Here is a 16,516-nt window from a genome sequence, read left to right as displayed (position 1 = left end):
AGCATTGTTAACGTATAGTCCGTATCAAGCATTGTTAACGTATAGTCCGAGGTACTATGTGATCAAATAGACATTTTGTTCTATACTCGGATTAAAATCCAATGGTATAAATACAGCAAAAATTGTATCATCCGAAAACCTTATAAACCAGACATTTCTTGAAGTCAACATATCATTTTAAAGGTATTTACACCTGGGTAAACCGAACACCTGTCTAATTCAAACAAATTCTACAATCTAAAAGTGGTTCGGTTCAGACAGGTTTAATTGCAAATATTGTACTATGAATTTCATTATTAACTATGGCATATCCAGAAAAAGATAGAAGGTTCCGCTCCAGTGGTTTCAATATTTTCTATGTAATCAACTCGACTGGCCTCTATCCCGTTTGTATCCACCTATCATGATCGAAAACAATGTCTGAACTTTAAACTTTGAATATTTTAACGAATTGGAATTACTCGTGTACGTTATGATTTTATTACGACCATAAAAAGTGTGCACTCATGTCATGTAATGGAGGAGTGATCAAAATAAAAACCTGGAATCTTGAATGGAAATTATGTTGACTTTAACACTGTTCATATGTATTTTTTTTTCATTTACCCCATTTTCAAATTTGGTAAACATAGAGGTTTTCATATTAAACCTTATTAGAAAAAAATATTTATTTCCTGCATTTTAGTAATGCATGTAGTTATTTGGGGAGAACTGGTAAAATTACCAGGGAAAATACCGACGCGTCAGTAATGGGACAAGTCAAGGCAGAGTCACAAAGAAGTCCAATGCTTCAAAACAAAGGTACGTTTCACCCATGACGATATCATTTAATAAACAAAGTTTCATGATGTAAATAATGTAAATAAAATGGAAATGGAGGGAAATTATTCCAAATAGACAAATGAATTGTTGGTGATACAAAAAAAATCCCCATAGCACATCAGACAATACAACTATGAACGACTAACAGTTAATCTTGAACTTGATATCATATATACTTGTAGTCATAAATAATGCAAAAAATAGCTGAACCAGGGTAAATGACTTTTTAAGATTTTAAAGGAAATAAAATGAATCTAGTGAAATTAAAAATCTGAAATGGAAAAAAGACCGTTGTGGGTCGTAGTTCTTGTAGGCTTGGCTTTTCTGCCTCAATTATGCCCAAATGCAGCCATGGCAAGTGTCAAGTTCGGTGAGTTACATCCGGTAATACGTGGAATCTAACTGAAGATAATCTTGTGTCATCGGTGAGATAGAAAATCAAATTGCGATGACCACAGTAAAACGGATTCAGTAACGACAATAACACAGGTTGAGCACAGTACTGGATATTACATTACCAATGCCTTAAAAGCTTAATTTAACTGTATATTCATGTTTTACTAAATAACTCCGTGTACAGATCACATGCTCGACACTAACGGATCAACTGCATGTACACTCCATAGGGCAGAAATTTTGGTGTTTACACTAAGTTAACTACCTTTTTATATGAGGGGATTTTTCGACTCGTCGGGTGCTCTAGAAAAACAGAGGACGCTTACCCTACCGGTGCACCTGGTCCATGCTCCAAGATTTAAGTGGAGTCCGAGTTGCTCATTTGCTTTTGTTACTTTATATGTATGATCTTAAACACTTTATGTTTTTTGTTGTGTTTGTCTGTTTTTCATGTCTGATCTTTGTCTTTTGATTTCGACTATAACCTTGGTTCCCTTGATTGCTCCTACTCTTTCAAAAACATACAAGTATTTGAAATTTTAGCAAAAATATTTATACTCAATCAGTCATGGACAGAAAAAAAATATGATTTAATATCTTCTATGACTTAACAATATCGATTTTAAATTCTAGCTGATTTTTTTAACTCAATCCCCTTGCAGTAGAAAATGGTCTGCGCACAAGAATGGGAGAGACTATACGATTGGAAAATCAAAATCACCATGTTTATCATTCAATTTAAATCGTCCTGTGTCATCAATGTACAAGTTATAAAAAAGAAGGTGTATCGGCTAGTTAATTAACTTCAAATTCATGAGATTATATGTATGGGAACGAACATTTGAATCTGAGAGGGCGGGCAAATTTTGTGGGGTTAGACTATTTTTCAACCACATCGGGGCGAGATAAATACATATTTCCATTGCACTTCATGAAGTATTTGGACCGAGGTAAAAAAATTATTTAAGGCCAGAATATAGATTACCAATAGGTCCCCCCTTTTCCCCCCCGACTCAAATGGTCGTTCCCTAAGTAATCCTTGATACTAATATCGAGGCGAGCATTTTTTGCAATTTGAAGATGTGCTTTGTATTAACTAGTCTACCCTGGCTTTGAACATGCAAGAACACGTATGATACCTATGACTCTCTGTAGTTTATAAATACACTATCATAAAATTCGTATCATCCTTGACCTTTTTCCAGACTAGTACACATATTTCAGGATATATATATATATCTGAAATCTGTGATTCAACGGGGTAAGATGAATATTCGATTCTTCATCATGAGATTATCGTTATATGCAATAATTTACTTTTAACATGTATTTACTTTTTAGCTCACCATGTGAGCTATTGCCATCAATTGGCGTCCGTCGTCGTCGTTAACAATTTTTCAAAACTCTTCTCCTCTAACACTATTTCACCAATTGGGACCAAACTTGGTAGGAATGTTTCGTGGGATATCATGCAAAGAATTGATGTGGGGATTTTTGATATGACATGCTTGATGTTACTAAAAATAGAACATAGGGGTCATACAATAGTTTTTCGCGTATATCTCCAAATCAGTTAGGTTTAGCCAAATTCCGACTGAATGAAATTGTTCATCCTGATGAGATCTATCAATGGTAAAATTTTCATTTTAGTCTGTTAAGCCATGTTGGAGTTATTGCCATTTTTCGATGATTTGCTGCTCTTTTTAATGTTATTTCTTTAAAAAATCTTGGCATGTATGTTCCTAGGGGATGTCCTGCATAGAACTGATGTGGAGATTTTTGATCCCTTGAAAAACATGGCTGTCGTTACTAAAAGAACATAGGGATCAGAGAGTAGTTTTTCAAATATATCTCCAAAACCGTTAGGTTTAGCCAAATACTGACAGGGAAAAAGTGTTCAGCATGATGAGATCTACTAAAATTTTCATTTTAATCTGTTTAGCCATGTTGGAGTATTTATACCAATATAAAATACTACTCACGAGTGGAATATTTAGGACATCCAACTCCTAAGTATAATTTAACCAATCTCAGTCAGTGAGCAGATTTTAGTGTGAAGTAAATGCAAAATGTAATGAAGAGTAGTATAGTAACTGAGACCACTGTAGAGAACAGATCAAATTTTAAGAAATGAAATATAATGGAAAACATAATTATTAAACTAATAAAAAATCATCTTGTCCACACTATGAAAAATTTTCCACACCTATTGAATTGTTTCAACTACTTGAACAATAACATTTACCTTTATTTATTATGAAAAAGCTAGAGGTATTCCTAATTGTACACATGATATTATTTCATACTACAGTATTAAATAATACCCAGAAAGTAGTTCTCATTGAGTGAACAGAATTAGTAATTGTACATGGGATATTATTTCATTTTATCAAATAATATCCCGAATATAATTCACTTATGAAGAGTAAAGGAAAGTCATACTCTTGATAAAATTGATAATATATGTCAGTTAAATAATATCCTGTATGAAAAAACTATTTGTAAAACATCCCATGAAATTTCATACATGTTACCTATTGATATCTGAAAACAACCTGGAAGAAAGTTAACATCTAAAAGCATCCTGGATAACATGTCATATAAAAAACTATATCTAAATTGTTAAATCTATAACAATGTGAACTCTTCTCCCCCCCCCCCCCAAAAAAAAAAAAAAAAACCAAACAAACAAACAAACAAACAAACAAAGCAAAATAAAACAAAACAAAAATAAGCCACACTATTTTTATAGTACCCCTAAAGAAAAGCCTTTCAGACACTTGCATGTTTAATCATCATATGGTTCGGGATGGAAACAATTTACTAACAATTGAGAACATTTAACTATTATAAAATATCCCGGATTTAATTTGATATTATTTTTTTTTTCGGTGTAAAGTATTTCACACAGGATACTATTTGATGTTACATATACAGTGTTTCACATAATTATATTTCATATCAATAGTTGCACTGGATATTAATGGAGGACCAAATTATAATTCGTAAAGCCACGCTTGAAGACTACAATGGCATCATGGAGGTATCCTTAAACTCTGGCTATGAGAACGATTTTCTGTATGAATATGTTCCTACCATAATGAAAGATCCTAATGCCTATGCAGTTGTAGCACTTGTTGAAGAGAAAATAGTAAGTCAAGATATTTAAACTCGCCTTAACTTAGTCTCTTACTCAGTCCCTCGTGTATTCTAAGACTGAAATTACTGCGTGCGCAGAAGCTTGCATGATCGAGCGGATATAGAAATTCCGAAAAGATGCGGGCGCGAACTGGCCTCACGAGGGACCAGCTCCACTGATTTTCACTGATTTCTATACAATAAACCAGGATTGGGGAACCGGAGGTCCCGATGGGAATAAATGCTTATTTTGATGGGAATTGTTTGAAGTGTTTGGCAAAGAACTGACTCATTTTTTTTTTTAAAGTTAATTAAATAATTATATAATAAGAAACAAAAATACCCCAATATTAGGTTTAGAAACGTTTTCGTAAGTTTCATTCATAATAATTTGTCATTATTACATATACTTCTATAATAACAGTTAGCTATTTCAAAATGATGCTGCTTTCCTTATAAGTAAAAATATAATTTGGTTTGTCGACAAGGGGATAAAATACAAGTATGTACATTTGTAGTTAAGAAGCATGATCGACTACGGGGAGAGAGCTTACCTTGAAAAATCAAAAAAAAAAAAAAAAAAAAAAAGAAAAGAAAACTAAAGAAAATGTCCAGGAATATTTTTTCAAGGAGTTTGAAAATTACATGTAATTCTCTTTAGATAGGTTTCTATTTTACATCTCTCATAGACGGAGGGACAACACTTGTCGATCGAGGTGGTCGAATACGGAAGTTTTACCATGGAAGGGGGATAACAACACGATTAGCACATCATACCAAGTCCTTCCAAGGGAGAATATGGCGCAGAGTTGGCACCAGCTCACGACTTGACTTAGTGAACAAAGACAAGAGATTCAAATTAATTGGCTTACGTGTAAGTTCCTATTTTGTATAATACGTACTGTAGCCATTACTTTGGCATTCGGTCCTTGAAGGGATGTAAACTACATAAGTTGCTGTTCGACTGTTTAGTAGCCAGTTATCGCAAACAGCTCATGAATTAATAGCCTCATTTATTCCCGGGATAGCGCGCTCGCCTGTGTGTCCAATGCTGGAGTCCCGCCGAACACTTTAAAATTGGTAGTAACTGCTTCTCCACCAAGCAACCAGTATTTAGTGAAAAACATGCATTCTTACGATTTTTTAGCTTCTGTGTGCTAGCACAACAAAGAACTATCTGATTCAGTATGTCGGACTAGTCGAAATAAAACGAGAATAGATATGGTGTATATGTTAAAGAGGTAACAAGCCCACCGGGATCACAACCCTCCCCTTTAATATCGGGCCACTGTGTGCAAAATTTTAAACACACCTAAAAATAACTTCAAAAAGGTCTGAGTCCTTTATTTAAACGGAAATAAAGATACTGAATATAATTTAAAGCTGCATTAGCTGTCATTTTCGTAAATTTCGTAAAAAAATTCTGTTAAAATATGCCTTAATTCTAATAAATTGCACAAATAAAATGTGTTACATACATGACATAGGTGTCTACATATTTATTGTCTTGCAAGACAAAAAATCGACCTAGATAAATTCGTATGCACGTGACTTCTAGTGACCTTAATCCACGCATGTGCTGTTAGGCTCGCTTTTTTAAAAACAATTCTGATTGCGAAGCGAAAGTAGTTAATCAATGGCAAGAAGTCGTCGGACTCAAGCCGTAAAAGGAAAAAAGTTCGAATATAATGCAAAGATTACGTATTGTGATATAATGTTGCACAAATATGGTCAGTAACTGTTATTATTTATTTGAAAACTAGTAAAGAAATAGATAAAATGAAATGTAAACAAGACACGTGCTTACATGTGTATCCATTATTGTTATTTTATTTACCAATGTTAAAGTATTTTTAACCCGGGTTAATGTCCTGTCGGCAATCTTCGGAAATAATGGCGAAAAATAATTAGATCTGGGCTATCAATCTTCTTTGATTGAAAAAACGTTGTTTTAACAATATTCTGTGGGTATTTTCGACATTTATTGCTTCAATTCCATTACTACAAACTTATTTCATTTTATCAGCAAAATTCAGTAGAATCAAAAATGAACAAATTTGGCAGCTAATGCAGCTTTAAACAAATGTACAAGCTAAGGACTACCAGCAGTTAATTGACACGCCGGCTTTACACGGTCAGTTTAAACCTACAAATAGTTACGTCCACATGCGGGGTTTGGAATCACATATATCGTAAGTCACACAATAAGGACACAACCCATGTCATGCCAAAAATGTAAAGAGCCTATAAGCGAATAAATGTTAATACCAAAAAATGCTGTCCTTAACGATTTGACAACACTATATAGCTATATCCCTTACGAATGGGCCTGTTCAACAGTTTAGTTACTTTTAGCCCCGTGCAGGTCCGGGTGTTAAAAGAATAGGCCTGTAGCAGCGCTAAGCTTGTCGTAAAAGGCGACTAAATAGTGCTCATAACCCTAGCCGGGGGCTAGGGCGCTCTGCCCACAGAGCAACTGGGATGTGTGCCCCAGGTGGTGGAATGGGGTACCCCTGGCGTGTTACATGCTGGGGTGGTCAGGCTATAATACGGAAAACCTGACCGCAAACCATAGTGGTGCACCGTGTTGGGAAAGATGCCACGTTCCTCGCACGTTAAAAATCCCTACTGTGGTATTCTCCCGGAGTAGGAACCATAGGGCTCCGCCACAGGAGGCTAAATTGCCCGACCCTACCCACCTCTCCCCATTTCCAGTGGCAATCAAAATTTGTCGACCCAATTGTCCTTGTGTCCCATCCCTTTTTCGTTTCATCATTTCATGTTCATTTTCTCATCAATTTCATGTTCATCGTCTGAGTATAGCAGAAATATTGCTGCTCAGACGTTATACCCCAACAAACAAAACAAACAAACAAACAAAGTTACTTATATGTTGAGTATCGAGCTTTCTGTGCTTTATGTAGAATATTACCGTAAAACAAAGGGTGAGAGATACACGCACGTCTTAATCTTTTACAAGTACATCTTAATTTGAGTTTCTTGTATCGGTTAAAAATTCTGTGAATGTTTTTACGAGCTTCTGATATCGAAAACCTTGATGTAGTGATATCTCGGTTATATAAAGATTCCTTTCGTTAAAACCCGAAACATTGTTACAAATACGGGCAAGTCGAACCAATTGTAATATGTAAACACCACGTGATGGTGACAAGGGGATGTTACCAATAAAAAAAACGGATAGTTTACAATAGGGAATGAAATCATCCCTTTGATTGTTTACTTTAGTATTCAGTTTTCCATTATCGATATGAATAATAAGGTCAAGAAACGGACATTCTTAATTATCAATATTTGCTTTATTCAAAAACAGTTCTACAGAATAAATATATATATATATATATACAACGTCTCAGAATGTGACGACTCTATTCGCTACACTGCTCCATCGGATCAAATTGATACAGGGAAGTTAACGTAAACTTATAGAAAGGTCTGAAAAATTCCCAACGATGTTAGAACTGTCAAATTTGCGATGCAAATTTTTGGTCGTTCCCTCCGCGGGTCTCGAACTCGTACCGCTATGACATCTATGGCAACACCGCCTGCACTAAGTCCAGCGCCCTAGACCACTCGACCAGCTAGGCTATATAATATAGCTTTCGCTGGCCGGGTCATATATATATGTAACTCATCGTTGTTTAGAGCCAAAATATCGTCCAAATATCTGTAGGTGTTATCATTTTTTTTCTTCCAAATGTTGTTTGGGAAGGTCTTTCTTTATTCTAGCCATAAACTTACTGTTATTCGTAACAACATAGAAAGAGGTCGCAATAAGTGTGCACAGTTGGTACCCATGGGAATTCAAAAAACTTGACAATAAACGGTTTCGCCAAAGCAAAAGAAAAGATTGTCTAACAGGAATTCGAATGCTGTAAGCATATTAAAAGAAGTCCAATTAATGTAGTTTTTATGCTTTTGGTTACAAAAAATGATCTAAAAGAATTCGAACAAATGCAGTGTATAAAGTTGAAAAATCTAAACTTTTAACAGATTCGAAAGATCCCACATGGGCATGTAATTTATCAAGCACTTCATGCGAGTAAACTCAGTTTTTAACACTCCAAAAATAGTTAATTCCACTATTTTCATAGGCTTTGTTACAAAAAATTATAATAAGCTTTTTATGGCATTGAGCGCACTAGTAAGTAGAATAGAAAGTCTGTTTGTAGAGCAATGACTTGAAGGGAAATGAATCTATATTTATAAGGTGATTTGTGAAGTTTAGGAAGCCAGTACATAGTAGGAACTTCCATGCTACTTCCATGCTACTAGGCTCAGCTTGTAAGTAGGTAGCGACAAGTTTGTGTTTGTTCACAATTTCACTTTCTGAAAATGTAGTCAGTTGGAATGTTGGTGAATTCGTCATTTCTTTTTGTAGAGTTTCTATGTACAATTAACGACAAATAACAATAGAATAATTTGCAGGAACAAAAACAAATTCCATGCTGTGTTCTTTCAATATGTGTTTTATTTGGGGTTATGATGTTGGTTATTAAGAGTGAAGTGTTTTCGAAACGTTTTATTTGGATGTTTGAAGAAAGAATCTAATGCTGTCTTGTCTACTTTCTCACGTTTTATCCATTTTATACAATACGAGTGGAGTGAGTCCTGAATGATGTTACAACATTTATTCCAATTGATAGTGGCTGGAAGGCGATACTTAGGTCCTTTTTTAAGAAATGTTTTCCATTCTTCGTCTTTACCGACAGTCAGATTACCTATAATTAAAGACATATTCAGTCATTCAACATCGATCAGAAGATCAACAAAGCAGTTATATTTAAGCGAACAAGTAGGATTTTGTTTCATTGAAACCAGGCTTTGAAAGCATGCCTTTTTGCAAAAAGTCTTTCAACGGTTAACCGGTCTGTCTTGATTTATTGATTGATTGATTGGTGTTTAACGCCAAGCAGCAATATTTCAGCTATATCCGGGCGATGAACCTGAAATGGATGATAAAATGAACATGAAATGATGATGAAATGAAAAAGTGGATAAGACTCAAGGATAATAGGGTTGACGAATTGGCACCGGAAATAAGGAGAGGGGGTAAGGTCGAGCAAATTAGCCTCCTGTGGCGGTGCGCAAAGGTTCCTACTCCTATCGAATATCATAGCAGGGTTTTTTAACGTGCGAGGAACGTGGCATCTTTCCAAACAAGTTGCACCACTATGGTTTGCGATCAGGTTTTCCGTATTATGGCCTGACTACCCCAGCATGTAACATGCCAGGGGTACCCCATTCCACCACCTGGGGCATACAACTCATTTGGTCTGTGGCCAGGGTTCTGCACACTATTTAGTCGCCTTTTACGACAAGAGGAAAATTTGGGGGAGGGGAGTATTTGTTTACTTTTTGACTTTAATTTTATAATAAAAACTATTAACCATACATTCATTCAAAAACTTGAAAACAACGTTTTAATGGTTCTAACATTTCTTTGTATCTGTTTTGTCTTTTTTGGAAAACTCATTCTTTACAATTTCGCACTTTTACTTTATCCTGTCCTAACGCTTCACTTATATTTTGGCAAACAGGCAGAAATGTGTTTCAAATACATCAATAATGAATCCTATATATTAGGTTTATTCTATAAAAATCCATCTAGGGGTATGATGGCCAATGGTATATAAATAAATGTACCCATGTGTGGGAAGAATTCTATTCTCTTAAACTCCATTTAGCTGATAACTAATGTTACTCTACTGTTTGTTCAACTCCGGTTTTTAACTGTATAAAGGACCTGGACAATTTCCACCAGGCTTCTGTCTACAAGCTAGTAAAGCCAATACATGAGTGGTCTAGGGCGCTGGACTTAGTGCAGGCGGTGTTGCCATAGATGTCACAGCGGTACGATTTTGAGTCCCGCGGAAGGAACGACCAAAAATTTGCTTCGCAAATTTGACAGTTCTAACATCGTTGGGAATTTTTCAGACCCTTATATATATATACAACGTCTCAGAATGTGATACAGGGAAGAAAACGTAAACTTATAGAAAGGTCTGAAAAATTCCCAACGATGTTAGAACTATCAAATTTGCGATGCAAATGTTTGGTCGTTCCCTCCGCGGGACTCGAACTCGTACCGCTGTGACAACTATGGCAACACCGCCTGCACGAAGTCCAGCACCCTAGACCACTCGGCCAGCTAGGCTATATAAAAATATAGCTTTCGCTGGCCGGGTCATTCCTCCTCGTAGGATTAATCTAGAGCTGTAACTTAGTACACGATGTATGGTAGTACGGGACAGTTCATATAGGTGTTATTATGTAGGATAGAGGATCAAATTAATGATGCATGTCACAACAAATCAATATTATACAACGTCTCAGAATGTGACGACTCTATTCGCTACACTGCTCCATCGGATCAAATTGATACAGGGAAGATAACGTAAACTTATAGAAAGGTCTGAAAAATTCCCAACGATGTTTGCATCGCAAATTTGATAGAATGGTGTTGTGGCTGTTTTTAAGGCAGGGATGGTATGTTAGAACACAAGGGGTTCTTTTACATTTTTTCTTTGCCTTGTATTGTAGCAGACTACTTCTTGGGATATTGTGAATTTTTTGGAACCCTTCTTTGATGGTCTTGTATCTATACCCCCTTCTTCTTAAATTGTTCTACAGTTGACCTAGACGTTTCTTTAAGGATTCGTCATTTGAACAAATGCGTCTTAGCCTAAGAGCTTGACTGAATGGTATACTCTTAGTCAGGTGAGATGGATGACAGCTCTTAGGCATAAGATATTGATGTGTGTCAGTTGGTTTTGAGTATAGGTCCGTGGAGAGCTCTCCCCCCGATAAGGTGCTGGAGGTATCGAGGAACGAGATGCTAGTAGCAGATGTTTCGTTAGTGAACTTAATTGAAAGATGTTGACTGTTGGCACGAGCGATAAAATTGTTTAGTTCTTCTTCGTCATGTGTCCACTTCATATCCACGTCGTCAATAAACCTATACCAGGACAGAGGCTTTTCTATAGAGGATTCAAGTTGTTCTTTTTCAAATTTTTCCATGAAAATGTTGGTATAAGACGGAGCCATTTTGGTACCCATAGCTTTGCCATTTATTTGTAAGTAATGGTCTCCATTAAAAGTAAAATTGTTCTTTTTTAAAACCATTGTGAGCAAAGTGACTAGGCAGTCAGTAGGTGGAACTTTGACCTCCCGAGCCGAGAGTCCCATACTTCTCTGCAAGCCTCGATACCATCAGAGTGAGGAATGTTGGTATAGAGAGATGTAACGTCCATAGTGACCAGAGTGGTGTTTGGTGGAAGGGGATTCAGAGCCTGCATCTTCTGTAAGTAATCAGTCGTATCTTTTATAAATGATGGGAGTTTTTCAACATGTGGACGTAGATGAAAGTCCACGAATTCCGAAATTTTCTCTGTTGGATGGCCGTTAGCAGAGACTATAGGTCTACCTGGACTGTTAACTTTGTGAATTTTGGGGAGTAGGTAGAATCGACCAGGTTTAGGATGTTCAGGTTTGAGATATTCAAGAGTTTTAATGTCAATGTGGTTATTATCGTACATTTTGTTTAACTCAGTGTTTATTTCGTCCGCAAAGAATTGAGTGGGGTCTGTTGTTAATTTGATATAAAAACGGTCGTCTTTAAGTTGACGCTCGGCCTCATTAATGTAGGCGGATTTGTCCATGATCACTACAGCGCTGCCTTTGTCTGCAGGTTTTATTATGATATTGTCATTGGTCCTTAGACCTTGAAGTGCAGCACGTTCCCCTATTGTTAAATTATCGCGACTCTCTACGTTGACCCTTACATTTCTTATTAAGTAAGATTTTACATTATCAATAAATGATTCCAAAGTTAAATTTTTGCTCTGTTCAGGGACCCACTCACCTTTCTTTATAAACCGATAGTTGTTTTCATCGTCTGAATCACACTCATTTTGACCCTCACTCTCTTTTGAGCCAAAGTACTCTTTGATCCCCAAACTTCTGGCGAAGTTGTCAAGTTCCTCGATCAGGATGGTTTCATTTACAGGACCTGGAACTGGGCAAAAATTTAGACCCTTAGCTAATAATGATGTTTCATCTTCAGTTAGGTTGTGTGATGAAAGATTAATGACAGTGTTGGATGGTTGACTATCAGGTTTGTTTCTTCGTTTAAAATGTCTGTTGCGTCTTTTGCCTTGTTTTTCTGATGGTGAGAATTTTATGGGTGACATGCCATCACGTTGGAATTTACGTTTCTGTTTGTCATGAAGGGCCTGATTTTGAGTTTTTGTGATGTCATCAAGACGCTTAATAATAAAGTCATGATCAGAGACTGTGAGTTCTTTCGTCGATGAGTCTATCAATCGATTAAATTCTGTAGTTAGTTTCTTAAGATGTTCTTCGCAGTGTTTCTTCAGTAGGATCAGTAGGCGTTTTGAACAATTGAAAAGTGTCTGATCCCATCTACGAGATAGGGTGCCGGAAGTCCTGCCTGGTGTTTGAGGCAAGAGCTTGATGTGAAGACCGTTAGGAATGACATTGGTGACTAGTTCTCAATTGCTTTTGTTTAATTATCCTTAATTTCTTAAAATATTCGTCACAGTTCATAACGGATAGAGATGGAAAATGTTAAGTCTACTGGGATCGCGTAAAAACACAATACAGGCAGTTCAAAAAATTATATGAAGTCTACAGGAATCTGCCAACCAGCAAACTTAATGGGTATCGGATCGTCCAGTCATGACGATGCAGCACAAACAAAAATAATTATATAAGTCTAAAGGATTGTACAACGATACCGATAAAGATGTTAACACACTATAATAAAGTAAATAATGGGCAAAATTTTCAGTCAACAAAAAATGCCCTTCTTCAGTGCCTTAAATAAACTGAGTATGTATGAAAGTAAATGGTCTGTGAACACAACTCACTACCTCATCAGGTGAATACCTGTGACGTATAAAATTTTTTTTACCGACAGTAACAAAGATCTTGAACACTGTGCTATAGACACACGTTGTGTGTTGATCTTGAATACTAACTATAAAAATAAAAAATATTTACAAATACTGTTATAAGAAACTATACAAAATAGGAAGAACTTAATGTTTTTTGTTAATTCCGTGTGGGTGTAAAACACGGAGTTCTTTTATCCAAAATCCCTCCCGCTTCACTCTCTGTAGATCGCTCCAGATCGTGTTTTGTTCCACGATGAAGATTTTTATTTTGTTGAAATCATCGAGGCAATGGTTAGGTAATCTAAAGTGTTGACTCACTGGGAGTAAAGGCTTTTTTGTTAGGTCGCTCCTGTGTCCGTTCAAGCGCTTGTGAATAGGCTGTTAATATTTGTAAATATTTTTATATTTTTATAGTCCTTTAGACTTATATATATATACGTCGGATCAAATTCATACAGGGTAGATAATGTAAGCACAGAAAGGTCTATTTACGAAACAAATTTTTTTTTGTCGTTCCCTCCGCGGGAACTTCGAAAAAATTATCAAGGCCACACCCACAATGAAGTGGACTACTTTTATTAATCACTATGTATTGCCTTTTTTCTATGTACATCTTAACTTAAATAGAAATAAAATAAGATAAACTTATGTAATTTAACGATACGAATTGAATGCTTCAATTTCTGTTTCATCGGCATATAGAAACGTTGACCGGTCGCACATTGCACGGTCAACACTTTTACAAGCCGTTTAAAAAATGAAATATCCAATTCTTAATTAATGTGTTAATCCAATGGTAAAAACTGTCATCGCCGAGGTTGTAAACGGTGAACAACCAATCATAGTGCACGATTCTGCTAATTCGATTAGAATTATTGTTGAATAAAATTATTGCGATAAAGTGGTAATTTACATCATTTGAAAAAAAAACAATACTACCTCGGTAAAATTTTAAGATCATAATTAGCTGCTTTACAGTCAGTCCCCTTTGAACTCAGCGATAGATCGTTTGCTAAATTGAACATGCACTATGCTACTAGTTATTTCCGAAATCGTAGCGTCATATTGAAAGAAATATAATCTCTTTCTTGTAGAAATGTGCTTTTTACGAAGGAAACAAAACGGATTTCAGCAGACACATACTGACACACAAGGAAACAAATGTACTGACTCTTGCTAATTCAGATTTCCTGAGTTTCCTGAAAAGACGGTCACACTATTCAAAAGTTTTCCAGGAAAGCCACCTTATCGTAGATAGCGTTCCGTATAGACTTTTAGAAACCAATGTACAATTGATATTAACTCAATGGACATGCGCATTAGTCTCGTTTTTGGAAGAGCCATCTAAAACTATGCTTACCTTCGGAACAAGTTTTCGAACAATAAATGGCGATATGTACTGCAAGATAGATTTATACGGGACAGTGAATGATCATTTGAAATCTCACATCATTGTTCACATTAGAAAGTTTTATGATAGAATTCAGGAAAGAATAATCATGGAAGTTCGCTGTCGTGAAACGCCAATTGATATAGAAAAATGTATGGTTTCTCTGGGGTTTCAGAAGGCTCCATCCAATAAATTTAATCGGACAGAAATGATATCTTTTGAGTATAATCATAATATTATGGATGATAAACCACAGACTAGCAGCAATTTATGAGTAAACAAGAATACATGTATATTTGTTTAATGAGACAGGTGAAACTTGAAATGTTCTCGCCCTCTGCACAGAAGACTGAACAACACTTTGATTCTTAATGTCCTCCATAATTACAGTAAACATAATTAACGTGATAAGAACTAAACAATACTTTATCACGAAGTGGAGACCAAAGGGATTGAATAATACTTTTTCACTTTCTAAAATATAATTTAATAGATATTTCAATTTGCACTTTAAAATATTCCAGATTTTTTATTTTGCACTAATTTTTTCATTGCAATTTGAACAGAGTTAGGGGCTAGAGTAAAAGTTTAGCGCATTTTCACATTGTATGTTAACATGTTTTCTTATTCCAATGTAATTATTTGATATATGATATTTTGTAAACAAGCGATGGACATTACCAAAAAGGCCGCATTACCCTAAGTTTTGAAAGTTGCGACCATGCTCCAGTGTAACTATGTCAGAGAATTATATTTTCATACTAATTGTTTCATCTGTCATTGTAATGCATCTTAATTATTTGCAATTATGTTGTATATGCCAGAAATGGCCGATGATTTGTTTTAATAAACTATTTTATTCTATTCTATTTTAACTTGGCCCATGACCCTAAAAGAGTAATTATACATAAAACTCTTTGATTTCTAAACGTTTATTCACAAGGCTATAACTTAATAAAACTGCTGTCAGCACTTGCGGTTTTTGATTCTTGTAAAAATTGTAACTGGTCCGAAGTTTAAAAAAAAAACAAACAAAAAATAACAAAACAAAAACAAAAAAAAAAAAAAAACGCGGATCCAAGAACTGGCGTACCGGGCGTACACCCCCCTAAATCGGTAAGAAAAAACAAAATTCACCACAAGTTTCACCTCATAATATTTTTGCCTAGCTTTGCACGGCATTTAATTTAATTCACGCCTCCCCTAAACTCAAATCCTGGATCCGCCCCTGTTGTGAAATAAACTAATATTATCAAACATTTGCATTTCCCATATTATTTATAACTGTTTTTCTTATATGTATAAACTAAATGTCAGTTAATACTATTGATTTCTGAAGTACAAACTGTAATTGATAGTTAATACACGCATTTACAAATTTTATTTCATTTCATCTTTTTCCATTTTTTTTAAAAATCTGTCCAAAAATAATTCTTAATCACATTCAAAACTATTTCAACAGAGTATTATCCTACAGTAGACTGTAATTATACTCAAATGGTACCGATTTTAGCGTAAGAAAATAATTTCCTTCTTTAATATAAGATTTTCAAAACCAAACTTTTTATCCATTTGAATTCCCCGCCAATTTTACTTGGATAAAATCACTGCCCTTCACTTCCTGTTTATTAATAATAAAATATTAATATTAATTTTGTTTTTTTAAATACATGGTAGGCTATCACGCCAAAGTACTTTAACTCCGTCGCATTTTTGTGCTTGTCCAAAGTCAGGAATTTCTGGCTTCTGTATGTCTTGTTTCGCTTTCGTTTTCACTTTCAGTTTACTTTTATGTTACTGGAGTATACACTATAAGGGACAACTATTTCCCTGT

At 35.4% G+C, this 16,516-nt stretch overlaps 1 protein-coding gene across 2 annotated transcripts; it reads left to right on the top strand.

Annotated features, from left to right (window-relative positions):
• Nucleotides 1–2,380: 2,380 nt before the first annotated feature.
• On the top strand, nucleotides 2,381–15,546 carry LOC148605751 (uncharacterized). Of its 2 annotated transcripts, none has more exons than XM_088548247.1 (4): nucleotides 2,381–2,479; nucleotides 4,187–4,369; nucleotides 5,018–5,230; nucleotides 14,387–15,546. In XM_088548247.1, exons 2-4 carry the CDS (start codon nucleotides 4,202–4,204, stop codon nucleotides 14,954–14,956), a joined length of 951 nt encoding a protein of 316 aa, XP_088404373.1. In that variant the 5' UTR covers nucleotides 2,381–2,479; nucleotides 4,187–4,201; the 3' UTR covers nucleotides 14,957–15,546. The 2 variants fall into 2 exon arrangements, with proteins under 2 accessions (XP_088404373.1, XP_088404374.1); XM_088548248.1 differs by lacking the exon at nucleotides 14,387–15,546 and adding an exon at nucleotides 8,104–10,240.
• Nucleotides 15,547–16,516: the final 970 nt, after the last annotated feature.

This window comes from Perna viridis, chromosome 10 (assembly GCF_037379345.1).
Source record: "Perna viridis isolate PV_CMFRI_1.1 ecotype Kerala chromosome 10, ASM3737934v1, whole genome shotgun sequence".
NCBI classification, from domain to species: domain Eukaryota; kingdom Metazoa; phylum Mollusca; class Bivalvia; order Mytilida; family Mytilidae; genus Perna; species Perna viridis.
Note: the sequence above shows the minus strand (reverse complement) of the source record. Positions and strands in the feature narration are given on the sequence as shown.

Bases quoted from the DNA above. Each gene is read 5' to 3' on its own strand.
- LOC148605751 (XM_088548247.1), top strand. From the start codon at position 4,202: ATGGAGGACCAAATTATAATTCGTAAAGCCACGCTTGAAGACTACAAT. The intron at 4,370-5,017 runs GTAAGTCAAGAT...AATTCTCTTTAG, and splicing joins CACTTGTTGAAGAGAAAATA to ATAGGTTTCTATTTTACATC. The intron at 5,231-14,386 runs GTAAGTTCCTAT...TCTTTCTTGTAG, and splicing joins TCAAATTAATTGGCTTACGT to AAATGTGCTTTTTACGAAGG.